The sequence below is a fragment of the Lingula anatina genome, chromosome 2, assembly GCF_051362555.1.
Source record: "Lingula anatina isolate TDL-2025a chromosome 2, LinAna3.0, whole genome shotgun sequence".
NCBI classification, from domain to species: Eukaryota; Metazoa; Brachiopoda; class Lingulata; order Lingulida; family Lingulidae; genus Lingula; species Lingula anatina.
In genome coordinates, this window is record NC_141768.1 from 25,543,406 (window position 1) to 25,563,837 (window position 20,432).

General features: G+C 36.6%; 2 protein-coding genes across 17 annotated transcripts in view; one reads left to right on the forward strand and one right to left on the reverse strand.

The window, feature by feature from the left end:
- Positions 1–307: 307 nt before the first annotated feature.
- On the forward strand, positions 308–5,367 carry LOC106181190 (uncharacterized). Its single transcript, XM_087006030.1, has 12 exons — positions 308–641; positions 818–878; positions 1,294–1,405; positions 1,671–1,792; positions 2,035–2,152; positions 2,327–2,396; positions 2,706–2,909; positions 3,083–3,209; positions 3,407–3,661; positions 3,832–3,954; positions 4,301–4,435; positions 4,651–5,367. Exons 1-12 carry the CDS (start codon positions 573–575, stop codon positions 4,761–4,763), a joined length of 1,509 nt encoding a protein of 502 aa, XP_086862156.1. The 5' UTR covers positions 308–572; the 3' UTR covers positions 4,764–5,367.
- Positions 5,368–6,336: 969 nt separating this feature from the next.
- The window catches only part of LOC106181188 (uncharacterized), an 82,465-nt gene continuing 68,369 nt past the window's right edge, over positions 6,337–20,432 (reverse strand). For all 16 annotated transcript variants that reach the window (XM_087006011.1, XM_087006018.1, XM_087006026.1 and 13 more), the window contains 26 exons: positions 19,952–20,156; positions 19,430–19,561; positions 19,116–19,199; positions 18,593–18,789; positions 18,229–18,305; positions 17,688–17,792; positions 17,406–17,439; positions 16,726–16,937; positions 16,209–16,356; positions 15,572–15,839; positions 15,238–15,336; positions 14,688–14,927; positions 14,114–14,265; positions 13,699–13,759; positions 13,188–13,365; positions 12,683–12,798; positions 12,147–12,294; positions 11,496–11,749; positions 11,008–11,131; positions 10,515–10,586; positions 10,176–10,282; positions 9,677–9,818; positions 9,084–9,281; positions 8,511–8,759; positions 8,015–8,152; positions 6,337–7,831 (listed from right to left, as the gene is read on the reverse strand). In XM_087006011.1, the coding sequence (XP_086862137.1) occupies positions 7,559–7,831; positions 8,015–8,152; positions 8,511–8,759; positions 9,084–9,281; positions 9,677–9,818; positions 10,176–10,282; positions 10,515–10,586; positions 11,008–11,131; positions 11,496–11,749; positions 12,147–12,294; positions 12,683–12,798; positions 13,188–13,365; positions 13,699–13,759; positions 14,114–14,265; positions 14,688–14,927; positions 15,238–15,336; positions 15,572–15,839; positions 16,209–16,356; positions 16,726–16,937; positions 17,406–17,439; positions 17,688–17,792; positions 18,229–18,305; positions 18,593–18,789; positions 19,116–19,199; positions 19,430–19,561; positions 19,952–20,156 (4,013 nt within the window). In that variant the 3' untranslated portion in view covers positions 6,337–7,558. The remainder of the gene's footprint in view (positions 7,832–8,014; positions 8,153–8,510; positions 8,760–9,083; positions 9,282–9,676; positions 9,819–10,175; positions 10,283–10,514; positions 10,587–11,007; positions 11,132–11,495; positions 11,750–12,146; positions 12,295–12,682; positions 12,799–13,187; positions 13,366–13,698; positions 13,760–14,113; positions 14,266–14,687; positions 14,928–15,237; positions 15,337–15,571; positions 15,840–16,208; positions 16,357–16,725; positions 16,938–17,405; positions 17,440–17,687; positions 17,793–18,228; positions 18,306–18,592; positions 18,790–19,115; positions 19,200–19,429; positions 19,562–19,951; positions 20,157–20,432) is intronic.

Sequence of the window (20,432 nt, forward strand, 5' to 3'; positions counted from 1 at the left end):
TCCTCCCACAATTGTGGACATTCGAGGCCCAGATTACCATGTCTCGCAAACAATGAACTTTTATCTTTCGTATAAAAAAGACAATGATTTTAAAAACTTTGTCTAAGGAGTCCCCACATAGAATTATTTTACTTGCTCAACTCCGCTGGCTGACCTCGTTCTCAAATGACCACAACAATGACTCAGGTATTGTCCACGAGCCATACAAGGTTAGGGTCAGTCTAGAGATTTGTTAATGTCCCCCTTACCTGAGTTCTACCTGTATGACTAAACTGATGACCAAGGACGATATAAGAATAATTGACTTTAAAACTGCATGTTCATCCCAATGGTCTAAGGCACTTGCGTGAAAAAACATTCACGTCATGAATCTGGTTTAGTAAAAATACCAGATTGTTTTAATTTCTACACAGCTTGCAGACGGCCCTTCGATGATGAAGCTAAATAACCCGTGAACCGAATAACCCGGAAATGGGGAAGTTTAGATAAAGTGGACCGTGCAATTGCACGTAGCCTCCAGCTGTATAAAAGAGAAACCAAAACGGGCAAGTTGTAACAGAAGTTAAAGAAGTATGAGAAACGTACAGTTATCGCCGCGGTTTGCCACCGCAGCACTGGCAGCAGCAGTCTGTGCAGTTTGGGTGAGTGACCGCTCATGTTTAGTTTCGTATCAATGCCTTGGTGCATACTTTTTTTTACTTTCTATCTTACGTGTTAAAAAAAAGGCTATGTAATGTGGTGTTTAGTTATTACGATTTTAACTTTTCGTATTTTGCCCAAGGCGCTTGTTTTAATGTACTATTACATAATATTTCAGCTATTAGAAGTGTCGCATGCAGAAACGATAGATGAAATAATCAACGGCGCTGCAAGGGAAAGTAAATATCAACATAACTCTTCATTATCATTATAATCCTGCACCTGCGTACATGTAAAACTTTTTGGCTTGCAGGTCTTGAAACGTAGAATTGCGTAATGTATTACCTTGCCATACACTTGTTGGTTTTGAACTTAAAATACTTGGTGTAGGCTAATTTAATAATTATTCGTTAGAAAAAAAAACAGGCTTGAATATTGTACGGACAAAAAACACTTTCACGATTTACAAAGGTGTATTCAAGAATCTCGAGTACTTTCTAATAAGTACATACTTTTCTTAAGACAACAACTTATTAAAATTGTGGTTTTTAGCAGTGAATTCTAAATCTTAGAACACACATATATCTATCAGGGTTTTAGCCTGTTATCTGAAAAAAAACCCTTAATAATCATTTAGTTCTCATATCTATCCAGGCAGATCTTTAGAGCTCTTTCAAGATGACAGCGTCGTTCTCCGCGAACTAGACATTTTAGAGCTTAAAGAGGACTATCTCGCTCTCGCAAGAGCCAGGGAAGAGGAGTTTGGGTGAGTATTAGAGGCCAATCAGGAGTTATATGAAAAAAAAAAAGAAATTTAAATAGTTCGCTTTTAAAATTTTAGAAGGAAAGTTGCGGTTATGAAACGGATGGTGATATTTCAAAATTCAGTATGACAAGAAACGCAGAACCTTGATAATTTATGAATCATTTCCCCTTTTCTGATAAAAAATTAGTGTAAGTTTAAAAATATAGACAAAGACTAGCACCATATCTTATTGGTTAATAAAAGCGCTTTTCTATTTGATCTAAAGCCCCCCAGATAAGGATGGTAATTATGGGGAGGAACGTAGGCGAAAGAAGAGGAAAGGAATACGAGATTTAAGACGGCGATGGACAAATAATATTGTCCCGTACACCATCTCGTCGGTGATGAGTAAGTAGAGTTTAAATAAAAAGAAAGCTGCTATTGCTATTAACTCGTGAAATTTGGTAAACATACAAAGGAACGAGTGCACAAACTCGCACATACACACAAAAGTCGTTCGAGCCGGCGGAATCACGCACATATGCACGTGCACAGCAGCAGTTCTAAAGTCGCATGAAAAATAAACGTAGCCTATACCGTGCATTACACTGACAATGAGAAAATACTTCTTTATCGATCTGTGTTTATAGCTGCCTCAGATCGCAGGGTCATACAGCAGGCCTTCAACGAATGGAACACCTATACTTGTATCCAATTCCGGCCGAGAAGAAACGAAAGAAATTACGTCCACCTGCAAAATGGAGGAGGGTAAGAAAGAAACACTTCTTACCAAAATACCATGTTGAATTTGGGATTGCGATTGAATAAACTTTCTATAATTAACGAAACTACATGTAGATTTGTGCATATTGCACACTTAGGAAAGGGTCCTTTTGCTCTTAGATGAAGACATTTGATGATTTTTTGTCGTTGCATTTCTAGGTGTTCGTCTTTCGTTGGGATGTTAGGTCGAGGCCGTCAGCCAGTTAGCTTGGCTCGAGGATGCAGATCGGTAAGTTAAATCGTTCTTCAACCTCGCATTCATCCAATTCTTCCACTTAATGGCATTTTCATCTCATTTACCATTATTTTCTTTATCTTTGTCCACCTTTACAAAGTCTAAATTACCCAAATTTACCTTGAGTAGAAGTTTTTGGTTTTTGTGTTGCTCTAAAGCAATCGCCTATTTTTGTTGCAAATCCATGGTCAACAAGGTGACGCTGTTTAATATATATATATGTAAAGAAATCCCTCCTTTCCCTCAGCACGTTTTAGGTTTCTGTTGTCCCCTTTTCTTATTCTTACTCATTATATCTTTTAGAAAGGAATCGTCATCCACGAATTAGGTCACGCGATAGGCTTCAACCACGAGCAGACGAGATACGACAGGGATAACTACGTCACCATCGTCAGGCGAAACATTCCGGGACATCTTTATTATAATTTTGAGAGATATCCACAGTCTGTTACCAACACACACGGCGTTCCGTATGACTACGACAGCGTCATGCACTATGGTCAATATGTAAGTTTTAGGGTATTTTTTGTCTTTTCCTCTCGTTCTTTTCTCTGGATTTTGAGTTCATTCTTTGGTTTTCTATGAGTTTTATGCATTATAAATATATAAATGAATTGTTAACAAACAATCAATATTATAATTCATAAATAAACAATCACAACGACAATTTATTTTTTCAGGCCTTTTCTACCAACGGGCGTCCCACCATTATTACCAAGGATCGATCAAAGCAGAATACGATTGGAAACAGATTTGGACACAGTTTCGGTGATGTCAAATTAGCCAACGCCATGTACAGTTGCGATAGTGAGTTTCATCGTTTTATAAACACGTTTTGCATTGAGCTCAAGTCATTTGTTACTACTGGTATTTTTTTAAACATTGTTTATTGTAAATTGAATTAATTATGTAATAAGGTGAATTTTTGGACAATTCAAAACCAGCACACACTGCTCAACATGTAAGAAACACTATTCACTCGAGTCTGATTTTTTAAATCTCAGGTCGCTGCACCAACAAACCCAGATGCCCCTCCCCGGGCTTCGTGGACAAGAGTTGCCGTTGTATGTGTCCAGGAACTAGAAGGGGCATCCCCGTGCAACCCTGCGGTACCGGAGGGGGCACTGGGGGCGGGACTGGAGGTGGTACTGGGGGTGGTACCGGGGGCGGTACCGGGGGTGGAACCGGAGGCGGGACTGGAGGCGGTACTGGGGGAGGTACCGGGGGTGGAACTGGAGGCGGAACCGGGGGTGGAAACAGTGAGTTTAATGCACCTGCATTTCATATTTCGTATTGAGTATTGAACGACTTCTTACTTCTTGTTTTTAAATCACTGACGCAGACTAGTTTATCTTTGCAGCAAGAAATATGTGATTCACCCTTTATTGCTATGAATATGAACTGCAGTGTAACTTTTTTTCTATTGCAGACAACTGTCGAGATTACAACAGCAACTGCGCAGGTTGGGCGAGAAGAGGCGAGTGCCAGCGTAACCCCAGATATATGCAGCTGAACTGTAGACAGTCTTGTCGATTGTGCAGTGGCGGAGGAGGTAGGATTTTTTATATATATTCTTACCCCTATTTTTAGAAAACAGTTTTTTCTCTGCACTGGCGTGGCGAATTATTCATTTAGAGTTTACCCTTTTCTTTGGTATATAGTTTCTTGTTTGATAAAGAACTTTATTTATTTTGGGGAGTTTGAACTAAGTAGATCAAGAAAATTGACGAAAACCATATTTTTGTATTTCAGCAAAACCAAGTGTGGAAAAAAATCACTAAATAAGAACTTTTAATCTAAAAAAGTTTTAAAAGCCCCCTAAACTTGTAGTTGACTCTCCGTGTTATGCCTAAAAGAAATCAACGTTTTTATAATTATATATCTTTCTTCTTTTACAGGCAGTACCAGTTGTATGGACTACAACAATTATTGCGCTACGTGGGCAGCGCGCGGCGAGTGCACCCGTAACCCTCGGTATATGACTCCTTATTGTCCGAAGTCGTGCAATAAATGCGCCTCGAGAACTCCGTCAGGTACTATCACAAATGAATTTTTGTTATAATGGTATACCAAAATGGTGTAATTTTTTTATATTTTTCTCTATTATTCATAGCCATGTCACTTCAAAATAATCTTTTGTCTTATTGCAGTTAATTATCAAACTTGATTTCTTAAGCTTATTCGAAAATCCAACTCGGGAATCTAAGTACTTGTTAATTTTAATTTATGTTATTTTCACTTACTCTAGCTCCATGCGTTGACAGGAACGTTTTCTGCGATTCATGGTCGAAGAGAGGGGAATGTACCAAGAATCCGAGGTACATGCTTGTAAGCTGCCGACGTTCATGCAAACAGTGCTAGTAATTGACGAGTTCACCAGATTAGCATTTTTTTTCATTTTGCCACAGAAAAGAATTTGATTTCGTACGGCAAAGCTTAGTTTGAGGCTAACTTGCCATCTACAATATCTCAGGTCAGAAAGGCAGATACGTATTTTAATTTTTTCTGTTAGATATTCTAGTTCTGGACCAGGTCACTGTTCCACGCTTAAGACAATTCATAAAGGCCAAAGAAAAACGTAATTGTAACTTCAGAATAAGAGATGTGCCAAAACGCCACTCAAAATATAGCATTATAGGGTTCATTATTTTTATAGTACTTTTAGATATAATACACCAGAAGAGAAAAAATGTGTATTTTTTCATCAAAACGCCATTTCCTACAACTCACCTTGTAATTTCACCTGTCTGAACTAAGCTTCTACCTGTCCCGGACAGTCGGACAGTTCTTAGTGCCCAGCCCTGAGGTGTGACATTTTCTTTTTATCCGAGTACCAACCAGATTCTGTCATCACGTCTGTTTAGATAATGAGGTATTTCTATAATTGGGACAGGAGATTTCCAGTTATGCTGGAAACTATGAGCGTCTAATCCAATCTGATCAATAAAATGTAATTTTGAATCTATTTCCAATGGTGTTTATTTCATTAAAAGATAATTTTAACTTTGATATAGCCGTTTAATTTATTTCCTCTCGGCTTAAGCAGAACCACGGAACGCGCTGAAATGAAGTTTCGCACTGATTATAATGTTTAAAGAGCAGAATTGCAAGGGGAAGGTGCGTCTGTAAAGTCATCATTTAACAATTTTAATTGATCTCCTGGCCGCTGCCTCATCCAAATACATGTCGTCCCCCAATGCAAATATTAATATTAAAACAGACGCGATAAGTCTGTACACAATAAGAGACCTTAAAAAATGCAATATGCAATACAATATTTATAAGTGCCGCATGGTCCTCAAAGAGGGAAGAACATTTAAATAAATCAGCACCTTCGTGCACCGATTCCAGCAATGTTTTCTCAATATTACCACGTGCACGGTGGTTCACATTTAGCATGGATATAATGAAATGAGACAGGCACTTATCATGGCTTGCCGTGACGCTTTTTATCCCCTAGCGATGGACGTGATATAGGCCGTTTCTCATCACATCATTATTTTAAGGGATAGAAAATTAAAAGGGGCCACCTCAGAAGCAAAGGAGTGTATTTATGTTATAAAACTAATGTACTCATTCACACAAAATCATTCTTACAAGATAGTAAATAAAGATTAAACTGTTTAAAAGCAATTTTCAACCTAAATATCCCTGTCGCATTTTGACTTTTTTGGAGACAAATGTTCACAGTACTTAGATTTTGTTGTCGAAATGTTTAACGTCATGTTTCAAAATTTCTGAAGAATACTGATATTTATACTGATATATTTATCTATTACTTTGCTTCTTTTTATGTGTTAATTATTACTTCATTGAGTGGTATTGGAAAAACAATTTAAATGCCTACACTGCAGGTCCATTTACTGCTACTTCAATAAGTAAGTAAATAAATAAATAAATAAATAAATAAATAAATAAATAAATAACAATGATGTGGGGCATATAATTTTATTCATTTTAAAATTGCATTGTTGTGTTGATAACAAATGGCATGTCCTTTTCCTCCAGCATTTAAGATTTAAGTACACTGACTCAAAGTTCAACTAGCAGTCAAATTCATAACCAACATCTCTTCAGATGGCACATGCTCCTCTTGAGTAAACACTGACCAGCTTAAAGTTAACTAAAAGCTCAAAGAAGACTAGGAATATAATCCTCAAGGAGAGAAAATATGTCAAAGGCATTTTACCCAACTGTCAGGTATATCACGCCAAATTGCATTGATCAGTTGCAAAAGACAAATTGGTAAAATCTGTGAAAATATCACACACAGCAACTAAACATTAATTAAATATCATCTACAATATCTATGTTATCAAGATAAATTATATAGAATATACTTGGAAGGAAGTCGTCTAATTTGTACTGGAAGTCATTACAATAGTAAATCTTTTTTCTTTTGTTTTTTTTTCTATTTGTATGTGTGAGTGTAGAGTAACTAGAAAAAAAGTTGTTTCAATTTTAGTGTGAAATAAAAGAAGCATTTGTAACTCATTACCCTATACATCTTCTCTAATCTTATTCTAGCTTGTTATTCTTTCATAGTACTAGGTAACAAATGAAATATAGAAAATACATGTGTTATTTTAAAATTGGCAATATTAACCATTTTGACAGGTTTTACTTGAAGGGAATGTACATATTATTCAATGCTCTACAAAGGTAATGGAAAATTACAAATCCTAAAAAATTGTCCTTTTTAAATATATATATATCTCCTTAATAATAAATACAAATTATATAAAAATATTGACTGTGGATTTCAATAATCTCAGAATGTGCTATTATACAATCCAGTGGCATTGCTCCACTAGGTTCCAATACATTACAAAATTCAAACAATCTTTTGGCTTCGCTTATCACCAGTAAAAGTCAAGGATATAACAACTTGAAAATTCATGTATTGTTTTATGTTTAAAGTCCTTTTCTGTTAAGAGTCCTATTAAAATGCAATCATTAAGATGATATTTTTTTTAAAAAACCATTCCCATGAATCTCTTCATATTAATATTTCACATTCATTGAGTCCTATTGGACCATTCGTCCTCAATTAAAATTATGATAGAAACATAGAGCATAAATCACTTTCTGACACTAAAGGTGTTTTCAGTAACCTCTATGCAAGTCCTAAGTCCAAAGAATGACCCTTGGTTTTATTACAACCTTGTGCTGTAAGCATTGTCTGGCATTTCCTTATCTTCTGCCAGTGGAAGTGGAACCTGCCCTTCACTGGAATGCAGAATATTCTGCCCATAACGAGAAGCACCCTTGCCGCCATGCTGAGGGTAGAATCCTACTTCGTATGCCTTGTTATCAAATGATTGGTTGCCTCTCGGGGCTGCGTAAATGTGGGACTTCAAATTTTCCTCATCACCAACTTCCTCGATGATCACTCCATCTGTCTGCTGCTCGGCAAATCCGATAAACACCTGGAAATACAGGGCAAGTAAGATTGTTTACAAGCACCAAGTGCATGGAGATAATCTAAAAATTATAACAGTGTACAAACACTTTCTTCGCAAAACCATGTAGATATTTTAATTCACAAAATAATATAAGCATCCAGAAGCAACCCATTTCACTAAAAATAAATGGCTTTTGGTTATCTTTACCTGGTCCAATGTTGTCTGTGAAAGAGAGTAATCTTCTATCCACAGTCTCTCCCTCTCACTCTCAATAATTCCAAAGATGAACGACAGTTTGGCAACCTCAGATGGAATGTGGAACTCCAGCAAGTTACCATGTTGGCCCTTTAAGACAGACAAATTGAAAAATTATTTTTTAAAAGATACCTCCTCATGTATGACTTACTTTACATGTTAACTGCATCCTGTCTCCTTAACACACAGTAAGGGAATACTTATCACAGGCTTTTTGCCTGAATAGCTTACAGAAAATTTAACAAAAAAAAAAGTGGTCACATAAGATGGTCTACATGTATCGAATTACCAGGCTGTCTTTTAAAATTAAACCGATCAGCATCTCTTTTATATGCCAATACAATTGCAGCCTTCTACAACAACCAGGACACTTCCCTGGAAAGTCTTTCTTTTCACCAAAAATATCTTAGACTACTACAAACTCTTAAGCAACAGATGACCACTTTACCTTGAGTGCCACTCCTGGGAAAGTTCCCTGAACAAAGTCAATGACAGAGCCAAGGTCGGGAAGACCATTATCCTGGTAAGCCACGCGGACCTTCATGATGTATCCAGTGCCATATTTACTTTTCAGATGTTGAGGACTGCCCAGACACTTAAACTGTCCATTGACCATGATGGCCAAACGAGTACACAGAGTGTCACACTCCGCCATACTGTGGGATGTTAGCAAAACTGAGCGATCCTCCTTCACAACCTAAAAAGGGAGATAAATGTTACAGGTATCAGGAGATGTTGCATATTAACCATAAACCCATTAAATGATTTTGAAGGAACTTTTAAATAATTTGATGGTCTTTGTGTATGATATACTCATTGACATATGTGCCATTTTGTTTCTTGTTCTGGCTTTAGTATCTGGTTTAGGTACAATCAGTTCTGACAAAGGCCTGAGCTGCCATTCTATATCTGGTTTTAGTACATTTAGTTCAGACTGAGGCCTGAGCTGCCATTCCATATCTGGTTTCAGTATCTGGTTTTAGTACATTTAGCTCAGACTGAGGCTTGAGTTGATACGTACCCTGCGTATGGTGTTCCAGACCAGTCTCCTTGTCACAGGATCCATTCCAGTGGTTGGCTCATCCATGAAGACAATGTCTGGCTCTCCAAGCAGTGCCACTGCTGTGGACAGCTTCCTCTTGGTGCCGCCACTGTAGGTCTTCACAGCTTTGTCTGCATAAAGTTGGAGCTGGAGCTTTGTCAGGGCTGTGTCCACAACCTGAGCAATGAGATTCAGTAAATCAGGTATTTAATGCTCTTATATGAATATGATCATTTAATTTGAAGCTTCTAAAAATGATAAATTACTAATGGATTTAATATCTCAAATGTGAGAAGTGTGTGTGTGTGTGTGTGTGTGTGTGCATGTGCATGCATGTGCATGCATGCATGTGTGTGTGTGCATGTTTGCATGCATGGTTGAGAGTTGTGGTGCACATCTCTGTATTTTCATCTGTGATTGTTTAATGAAACTAAAGAAAGAAAATGACTGAGACTTATATATAATTACCTTTATATCATCATTTAATGAGTCTTAGCATTTGATATTAGTAACAAAATTATTGGTAATTAAAAGAGGTTGTTAGATCATCAATTGTGTTGCTATAAACTTACAGCCTTGATTTCACTGCCTGGTATTCCCTTGATCTTAGCATACACAGTGAGGAGCTCTCGGCCGGTCAGGTAGTCGTCCAGGGCGTCCACTTGTGGACAGTAGCCCACATTCTGGGCCATGTTGTCCATGTCACTGGTAATGCTAGAATGGAACAAGCAGATTCTATACAGTGAAAAGATGACAAATTAATTTACTCGCAACTTGAAAGGGGGGAGAATACAAACTGTGCAGCTCACAGCATAAAGAGATACATTTTTTTCAAGGAACTTACAACCATCACACACTGCCCTCTTCCCTTAAAGACATACATGTATTTATAAAACAATAATCAACACACAGACTTTATTCTTCATAAAATTCAAAGAGTCATTTATAGGCATAAGCGACATATGTCTGCATCAATTTCAATGTTAAATTCATTCATGCCATTTTAAGCATTTTAAAAAGATTGGGTATGGTATTTGCTCCTATGATTTAGCATAATATTGATTTCCTTACTTCTTGCCATTCAGCAGTGCAAATCCAGATGATCTCTTTGTGTCTCCAGTCAGCATCTTGAAGGTTGTTGTCTTCCCAGCTCCATTCACTCCAAGTAAACCAAAACACTGCAGAAAAAAGATATATATATATATATATATTTATAGCTAAGACGCTATTATGTATGAGAACATAGTACTTGGACTCCATATTGTAGCTTCCAATCTTTTTTTATCTTTGGTGGAAGTGGGGGGAAGAAATAAAGCATACGATAAGGAATTGGGTAATACACATCTTATATGTTGTAATGTAATGAAATGTAATGTAATGGGGCCATTGTCCCTGTAAGCTCTTACTGACCTCTCCTCTTGGGATACCAAATGTGACATTGTCCACTGCCATCACTGAACGTCTCATACAGTTGCCGTAAACCTGAAGGAAAGAAAGGAAACATTCAGAGTGGAAGCAACAAAACATGATACAGCTGTTTGAGATTTTTAAAGCCATAGTGTTGTCAAATACACCATTTATAGTTATCTAGTTATATTTTACTAACTACACTATAAACTACAAATCTGAACTGCATTTATCTACAATTTGCTTAATTCTATACATTTGCTAATATCCAAGATCGCTTATGTGTCTACTTTTTATTAACAATACCTACATGACTTTGCAACATACTTTTAACAGTATCTTGAAATTTATCCAATGATTTTCTCTTTTCTTTTCTTTTACAAATGCAGCAAAGAAATACTTATACTACTCAGTAGTACTTATGCCTTGAGAAATATTTTATATTCTACGGAGTTATGCCTAGTAATTCAGTTAGCAAATAAAGTGGCCAACCAACCTTGGACAATCCACTAGACACCAGTAAATCAGACTCAGTTTGTCCAGAAATCACCCTCTGTCTCTCTCTTCCCACATCATCGTCTTCCTTGTAGTCAGCCGGTGCAGGCTTCTTCTGTCTGATACTGGAGAAAAAATTCAACAAAATGTGTCATCAAAGATCTCTATTCTTAAATAAAAAAATATACCTGTATTTCAGGAATGCATAAGTATTGGTCGAACAGAGTTCCTTTGTATACATCAATATAATGTATGTGTCCAATAATTATTTACCTCACTTTCTTACATATATGCAATTATAAAACACATTCATACTTAAATGCTGTCTTTAGAAGAAATTAGTCAACTTATAAAGTCTTCTAAAACAGAAGTTCTCTTAAATAAGTTTTAAAGTAATTTTCAAAACTAAAAATCTTTTCACTTGTTACATATATGAAAAATAACTGTGTAATCTTTTATCTGCCTAACAGATAAGTAAAAACTGCTAACCAACAAGATCCACAGCACTTGTACTCTATGAGCAAAGTGATGATGAAGAACACACTGCCCTCTATTGCCAGAGCCACAAAGTGCCAGGCCAGCATTTCGTAGGAGAATGGGTTCACGTAAGTGTCCTGGCCAAAGATGCTGAACACATTGGCCTGAAGCTGGTTCCTGGTCAGCTTGACCAGTCCACCTCCCAGACAGTACTGGGGGAAGATCAGGAACACTTTGTCCAGAATGACCATGACGTCTTGGAGAATCTGAAATCAACATAAATATTTAAATCTTTAAGTCTTTATTTAAGCATGTCTTTTACCCTTCAAAGATAAAATATATAGAGACTGTTTACCTCATTCTTGTTGGTATGGGAGTATCAAGTTAATGCTTAAACTCTGTTTTCTTGGAAAAGAACATTCAATTCACACTCTTATCATCTGGTGAGTCTAGTTTTTAAACAAAACTGTGGACATTTGACACTGGTTAAAGAAACAATGAAATAACTCCTAAAGTTAATGTCTCAAACCGTGCAACAAACACTCCTGACACAAGGTATGTGAGGCACATCAGTTTCTTCGTGTATCCTAAAACTCTACAATTACAAAAAAGAGAGAGAGAGGGAGAAAGAAAGAAAAAATATTGAATCAAACAGTTGATTACCTCGATCCAGAAGAGACTTGAGAGCAGGAAGATGCTGAGAGTGGTCAGGATTCCTATGCCCATATTGGTCAGGAATAGGACCATGTATGCTGTAGCCGAGTCCTTGAAAATCTTCACTGTCATGTACATGCCTGGGATACAGGCCCAGCTAGAATAATAATAATAATAATAATAATAATAATAATAATAATAATAAATACACTGGGGACACCATAGCATACTTAACATTCCACACTCCTTATTTTTCTCTGTTTAAATTTAATTCCCTCACTAAAACTGACCAAAGCCATATGATCAACCCATACCACATGAAAATGAATACACTTAAATAAGAATGACCTATTGATACATTATGTAGTGTTAAAAATATTTGGGCGAGTTCTGCCAACTTTTGTGTCCAAGTCTGTGTCCTATCTCAATAAAATAAATACATGGATTATAAGATCCCTTGTTGAACCACTGTCACCACAACTAGGAGAAACTCTTTGATAAATTTAATTATTAAAAATTATTTTAAAATAAAATGTTCCACTCACCCATACATGAACAGCAACAAGGCCACTGCTGGTAAGTTCAGTCTGGCTGTGTAGATGTCTATTTGGAATATGGCAATGATGCCTACGCCAAGCCCCACTGGTATCAGGTACTGGAGCTAAAATAACAATAAATAAATCAACATTAGGTTGTACATTGGAAATTGTGATGCTTATTACAATAGTCTCTCTCTCTATATATATATGCATTCAATTATATGTATTCAAGTTTTTAAACATTAATATGTTATTTCCATATGTCAGATTTTTATTATAAATATATGAATGGACACTGGACACTTTTTAATAAATTCCAAATAAAATCTTATTTTTTTTCTAAGATTGTTTCTGCTGAGCCATGTCAATTTACAAGATATTCACATGACTAAGGAAAAATAAGTAACACCGGGAACAAAATTTCATTAAAAAAACTAAGTAAGTCAATGAAATTTTAAAACTAAGATCAATGAAATTTTAAACAAGTTGTTTTTTTTTTGGCTCCACTTACTAAGTCCCAGACCAGGGCAGCAAACCAGTACAGCCCAGGCCCTACGCCATTGACAAACTGCAGACGCTTCTCTTTCCTCAGTCTCTCCGTGATCAGGTAGATGACAAAGGCAGCAGGGATAAAGCTGTATGCACACAATATGGTGACAGCTATGCCAGTGTCGGCAGCCTTTTGGGTCCTGGAATGACATTTGGGAAGGGGTCAGTGGTTTTTCAATGTAAAATATTAACCTGACTACGTAGTGCATGAATCTCTATCTGAAAGTTTATCTTGCAAGGCAAGTTATTTTACAGTTATTGTTTGTACAGTGTACATATTGAGAAATAAATTCAAAATTCATGCCTTGCAGATATCAGGTAAATCACTGAATGTATTTCTAAATATATCTTTAAAGAAAGCTTAAAAGTTATAATCCAGAAAAAAAAAAACATAATGTGTTTATTTGGTAGCATTTCTTTTCATTGGTTCCAAAATAAATAAATAAATAAATAAATAAATAAATAAATCTTACAGTGTCTCCTGACTAAGTTGCTGTGCAGACAGGGCCAGAGGATGGTTGTGTACAGTAATTCCTGGAAAACATATCACACTATTAGGATGATCTCCAAATACAATATATCTATACATTCACCCTGATGTCACTTCCTCCAGCACCACTAACTGGAAAGTGCATGGGGTGCTGACAACAGAAGTTAGGTTTCAGACTGGGAAACCCAGGGTGAGCTATACACACATGCAATTGTACGTATAGACTTTTGGCCACAGAAAAACCCAATTGACAATCACTATCTGACAAAAAGTGAAGATTAAAACACACTTGGGACAAGGTGTACATTAACGTCTTTAAAACAAGTTATTTTCAATTTTTCACACAGTTATATCCCCATACTCATTTGACTTTTATTTCAATATATTTCTCTACTAACCATAATCAGCCTGGTCTCCTCGCACTGTTTCATTGATGTTTGCCCTGAGGATGAGGTTGCTCATGGCATTGACAAAGGATGGGAGGGCATGGTGGCCCTTGTTGTTAAACCAAACCTTGGCTTTGGTACTGTCAAAACTCCAGCCTCCATATCTAGAAAGTCAAATGTAGACAACTCTGAACCCTGATATACGTAAGTATGTTTACTTCATTTGGTCTATTCAACACAACTTTATTTCACTTCATTAACAACCGAGTGACAATTTATACATATATATTTAGATAAGCGCAATAAAATTATACGTTATTATTTTGGAAAGAAAACTCCATGTGGAGTAATGCATTGTTGACATAATGTGAGTACTTCACTTATCCACACTGCTGCTGAGAGTATTATTACTATAACAATGCTGAACTTATGTGCTTCTGGCAAGCAGATGCAACACACAAGACACTGTCCAACCAATTTAACTGAATTTATAACAACTTGGCATGCACCTCTGAATCTCATCTCTAAATGACACTGAAATTCATGGCTACAGTAATAAAGTAACAAATAGGGAGAACTGTCTTACCTCTTTTCCACAAACATCTCATGCGTATTGAGGATCCAGTTGGCCACGTCACGGTCCTTTAGGTTCCACACTGTCTCTGTGGTGTTGGTTTCCCAGTGCTGAGGTTCAACATAGTTGTCATAGTTGCATTGACGCTTGCTGGTGTAGTCTCCAGTGGTGGGGCAGGTACAGTTAGGTAGCCCATTCCCTGTACTGCTTCCCTTTATCTCACTGGACACTGACATACATGGGAATCCTGGTCTGGAATATGAAAAAAAAAATTAAAAAATTAATGAACCTTTTTAGCATATATTAAGTTAATAATAGCTCTAAATGAAAATAGAAATTTACAAAATTTTATGTAGTAGTAATAATAACGATCAATTAAAAACACTAAAAAATTTAATTTCTTAATGGACACTCACATACAAAAGATGATCTCTTTTAGTTTATTCTTTATTTAACTGAAAAATAAATCAAAATATACAATACTTAAAATAATCTCTCCAAATGGTTCAAGACTCACAAGCCACACACACATGTTTCAGATACTTAAACAGAGATAACCTACCCTATTCCACCATCTGCCATACACCTCGTTCCAATTCCTGGAGTTGAACTCAACTGTTCTACAAAACTCCTCGTCATAGAATCTCCTGGGGCTTCATTCCTAGATTTACAAAAGCGAAAATATTTATTTTAGATTTAAAAAAATCAATAGGCAAATAAATTAAGTTGACATGTAGAAGTATATCAAATATTGTTAATTGTGCACACTAGATTATTTCCATTCATATACATATTTTTTAGAACAGATCTGCATGTTTAGGTAAAACCCATTTACTCCATATTGTTTATACTTTAATTTTATGATTAACTTAAAAAAAAAAATAAAGATCACATACTTGAAGAAGACATTATTGGGCAGGTACAGGGATGGAGCCAGAGTCAGGTCTGGGTGATCCACATTTCTTGGTCGTATCAGGGAGAATCCCATCGCCATGGCAACAAAGATGCAGGGCAAGACCAGGATGGTGATATAGCCTCGGATGTCACGCCTGGCATGGTGGAAACGCTTACTGAGTAGAGCACCAAACTGAGCAAATCCAAGACTGGCGCCTTTCTTGGTCTTGGTGCTTCCCCATTTTCCAGACGTTGCAGTGGTTCCACACTCTAAAATGAGAAAAGGTTATCCGTGATTAAAATAGGTCTTGTGATATCAATGTTAACAATCTGACAGCCCATTTAAGGATATATAAAAAAAAAAGAATTGAAATTATAGCAATAACAGACATTCATCAGCATGTTACAAAGCTGATGTAAATTAGTACATCATACTATAAATCATTAGTCATAAAACAAGGTCCCCTGTAACTCCCCTCTCACCCCCTCAGCCACTCTCTAGGGGCCAGAGATACCAGTATCAATAAAATAAATCTAAGGAACACTAGATCAGGCAAGCAAATTGCCTGTCTAGCGACAGATCAGTTAAAAACTCAAAACAAATATAGCATCTAAAATAAATCATCATTATAATCTTACCGCTGCTAGCACCAGATCCACTTCCCTCAGAGATAATTCCGCTGTCGGTGGCACTGGCATCACTGTCTCTCCTGATTCGTTTATTCTTCAGTTCAGAACTGTCCAGTGGTTTGCCCTCATCTGCTTGGCCACAGATCTTCAGGAACACCTGTAGGTTTATAGCATAAAAGTTACAGAACATTATTTGAAAGATTTTATACCATGCCAATATGTCAATTATTTTTAAAAAGTATTTATTTGGTAATTTTATAGTAAAATCATAAGTTAAAAGTCTATCATTTAGCACAGATAAAATTGTTAACAATGACTGCATTTATTTGCATAAAAAACAACAATACAGATGTATCTATATACAACAAAATTTATCATCAAGAAAGACTACCCATGTACAAAATGTTGAAGCCATAGTTATATATTCCGTCCAAGATCTTCCATGTTTTAATCGGAAAACCTTTTTCCAAATATATGTATGAAACCAACAGCTTCCACATTCATCCAAATAATGGCAAATACAAACCTCTTCAAGGGTGGCTTCAGTGATGCCATAATTTGCAATGCCCAGTTGGTCCATGTTCTCGTCCAGTTTCTTGAAGAAGGTGTGGAACCATTTCTCTTGTCCCTCTCCCACAGGCAGTCCCACCATCATCTCTTGTCCCAAGTCCTCCACCAGGGCGGCGCCAGGGATGAACTGCTGGATGAAGGTCACAACCTTGCTGGTGTCACACAGGGCTGGAACAAAGACAAATGTGATGTTAATAGTCCGTAGTGATACATAAGTTTCACAATATTGAATTGTGGCGGTGTAGACCTGTTGAAGTAGTCTTGAAGTTCTGGGCATGGACTGACAGAGAAAACAGGAAAAATATTGCACAAGTGTGGAGAATGAAAGAGTACAAGCAAGGTGGAAAACTTAAGGAGAGCCCAGAGCTGAAGCTGCAGATAGAATTGGTAGAAGTTCCATTTTTTGTGAAACACTAGGTGATTAGAATACTGAGACATAGAAGGGTGGGATGTTACTATAGTTATTGCTGAGATGTTAGTTTCTCAAAGTGAAATCTGTTTGAATTATTTTACCAAAAGAACAATAAAGAATCAATGTATAAAAGTTTAAATGCAGAAATTGACTGAAAGCATGTAACTAACAAGTCAAACAGCACTTTAAATTCAGTGAGTTTTAAACTTTTATTTCCAACTTACATTTCTTCTTTTCACTCCCATCAGCTGCTGCTCCCTGCAGAATTCAGATGTACAATGCATATGATAGTTGCATAAATAAACTGAGTATGATATATAAATCTGACGGGTGACTAACAGCAAAGGAAATATAAATCAAATCAAATATGAAACTATTTATAACACATTGTTTCAAGTGGTACACACTACGGCAATACTAAACATCCTCCTTGGAAAATATTACTAAATGACTCTTCCTTGTTATTCTAAAAATTCAGTTTAAGTATTCAAGTCAAACTATAATACCATATCCACTGGTTGTTTTCCCATCATCTTGGACATGGTAAGCATGTAACCACTGCCAAAGTTCTTCTTCAGGTACATGGAGGAACCACAGCATAGCAGCTTGCCCTGAAGAAGACAAGGTATGGTTATGTTTTCATTACCCAAGAAAAGTATGCTGGGCCTGGCAATTTTTTCATGCAGGATATTATACTGAAATGTAACTATTACTGGAAAAGCTAAAAGAAAAATGATGTGTGTGTGTGTGTGTGCGTGTGTGTGTGTGTGTGTGTGTGAGAGAGAGAGAGAGAGAGAGAGAGAGAGAGAGAGAGAGAGAGAGAGAGAGAGAGAGAGAGAGAGAGAGAGAGAGAGAGAATAAAATTATAAAGAGTCTTCATTTTCACATACATCTAAAGACCTGTGGCCTATGAATGATAAAAGAAACAGTGGTACAATTAATCAAGTCATAAACACTCTTTATTGAATGGCAATTGGATAACAGAATTCTGCTAAATTTCTCATTGTAATCTGATTTTCTATCAAATTTTTCAAAACCCATTTTTACCTTGTGTATCACGGCAATTCTGTCACTGATCACATCGGCCTCATCCAAGTGGTGTGTAGACAGCAAGATGGTGCGATCTGGGATAGAGAAAAACAGATACAGACTGTCATTTGACTCTTTAAATACTATGAGCAATATCATGTTAAAAAAAAACTTTTCCAGAAGTCAATAAACCAGGTCATAAAAAATTAGATTCATGCCTGTGCATATACAGGCAAATACAGATGCCCATACACATGCACTAATCAAACAAACATGCAAAATTTGTTTTGTGGAAAGCAAAGCCTATCCTATTCAAGGCGCATCCCTTTCAAAATTATGAATCCAGAAATCCAAAGTGATAATGATGCTTATGCTATCTTACCTTTCCTGTGTTCAAGGATAACATCCCATATGGCTCTCCTGGCACTAGGGTCCACACCGGCCGTAGGCTCGTCCAAGATGACCACCTTAGAGCCCCCGATGAAGGCTATCGCCACTGACAGTCTACGCTGCATTCCCCCAGAGAGGTGAGACACTGGCTCGTGACGCATTGCCCACAGCCCCATGTTTTGCAACATACTGAAACACAAACAGAGGTCTATATCTGTATACTGTATACTTACCTATAAATCTAAATAGGTCTATAGTAAAACACCTGTGATTTGTTTAAGATCACTGGCCTATGTCAAGTGCAGAGCACTCTTTGAAAATTAAGTTATAATAATAATAATAATAATAATAATAATAATAATAATAATAATAAAATCAGGACCAATTTTCTTTTGAACACTGCTGTGACATTAAAACAATTTTGTATGAGCTATATATTACTTATATACTAACTAGAAGTTTAACATGTCTTAAAAGCAGGGATTTCGAATAAAAATAGTCATTATAACACTTACTGATCCACATCATCCTTGACAACCAACTTGCCAGATTTTCCCTTCAGACCACAGTAAAACTCCAGGTGTTCCTTCACAGACAAGCTGGAAGTTATGGGAATTTGAGTTAAAACAGTATGTATTAAATTTTACAGAAATTCAACTCAACAAATGCAATGTTTTCCAAAGTTGAATTATTTAAAACCTACAAAAATGCACTGACTGACTACAACATATGACCAAACCCTATGGCATGATTGCAGAGTGAGAAGTGGACACACAGTTGTTCTGTATCAGTCAAATGAAGATACATAACCTTCCTTATGTTTACTTACAAGTCAAAAAGCACTTCTTGCTGAGGACAGAATCCAAGGTTGTCCCTGATGTCAGAGGAGTCACTGTAGATGTCCTTACCATAGATGACAGCAGTGCCTTCAGTGGGAGGGAACATGCCAGTCAACATGTTGCTAAGATACAAAAGCAATGCATGTGACAAGTTGAATCATATATCATATATAATTCATATATAAATACCCTAACAACCAAAAAAAAAAAAATGATAGATTGACAATTTAATTTACAAATCAACCAACTCACTCAACTGATCAATAAAGCTACCAAACTACAGATTGACCAATTAATCAACAAATCAACCAACTCAATGAACCAACAAACCAGCCAACCAAACAACCAGCCAACAATTTAAAAAAAAAATGAAAACCAACCCATGAAACCTAACCAACAGATCAACCAACCAAGCAATCAACCAACTCTCACTATCCAGTAACCCTTTCAGACTATGTAATAACAAAACCATCCAGTTCTTCTCAATCCACTACTCCCATCTGAAAGCTTACATGGTGGTGGTCTTTCCAGCTCCATTGTGTCCAAGGAATGAAGTAATCTGACCCTCATAGAAGTCAATGGACAGTCCATTCACGGCCCTGTGAGAGCCACTTTCACCACAGCACTTGCCCTTCTTGTAGACCTTGGTAAGGTTCTGTATGGAGATCCCCACTGGGAGGACAGCCGGGTTCATTTCTGTCCATGGGTTGTTGAAATCTGGGGAAGAGTAGAGTTAAAGACATTCATACCACTTCACAATTAGCCATGTTGTATAAAACCATGTAAAGTACATAACATCTTGTAAATATTAATAGACAAACTTCAGTGTACTATTTTTTTTTTTTTTGGAAATATTCATGCATGTAAAAAATCCCTAAAATCATTTACCATTAACATTTTATAATAATCTTCAGGGTATCTTTCAAAGGACAGAACCTTAGTGATTTATCATTTTCACATGTAAGTCACAGTGTAAATTGGATGAAGAGTTAA

Coding starts and splice junctions, on each gene's coding strand:
- LOC106181190 (XM_087006030.1), top strand. CDS start 573: ATGAGAAACGTACAGTTATCGCCGCGGTTTGCCACCGCAGCACTGGCA. Junction 1,406..1,670: donor GCCAGGGAAGAGGAGTTTGG/GTGAGTATTAGA, acceptor TTTGATCTAAAG/CCCCCCAGATAAGGATGGTA. Junction 3,955..4,300: donor ATTGTGCAGTGGCGGAGGAG/GTAGGATTTTTT, acceptor CTTCTTTTACAG/GCAGTACCAGTTGTATGGAC.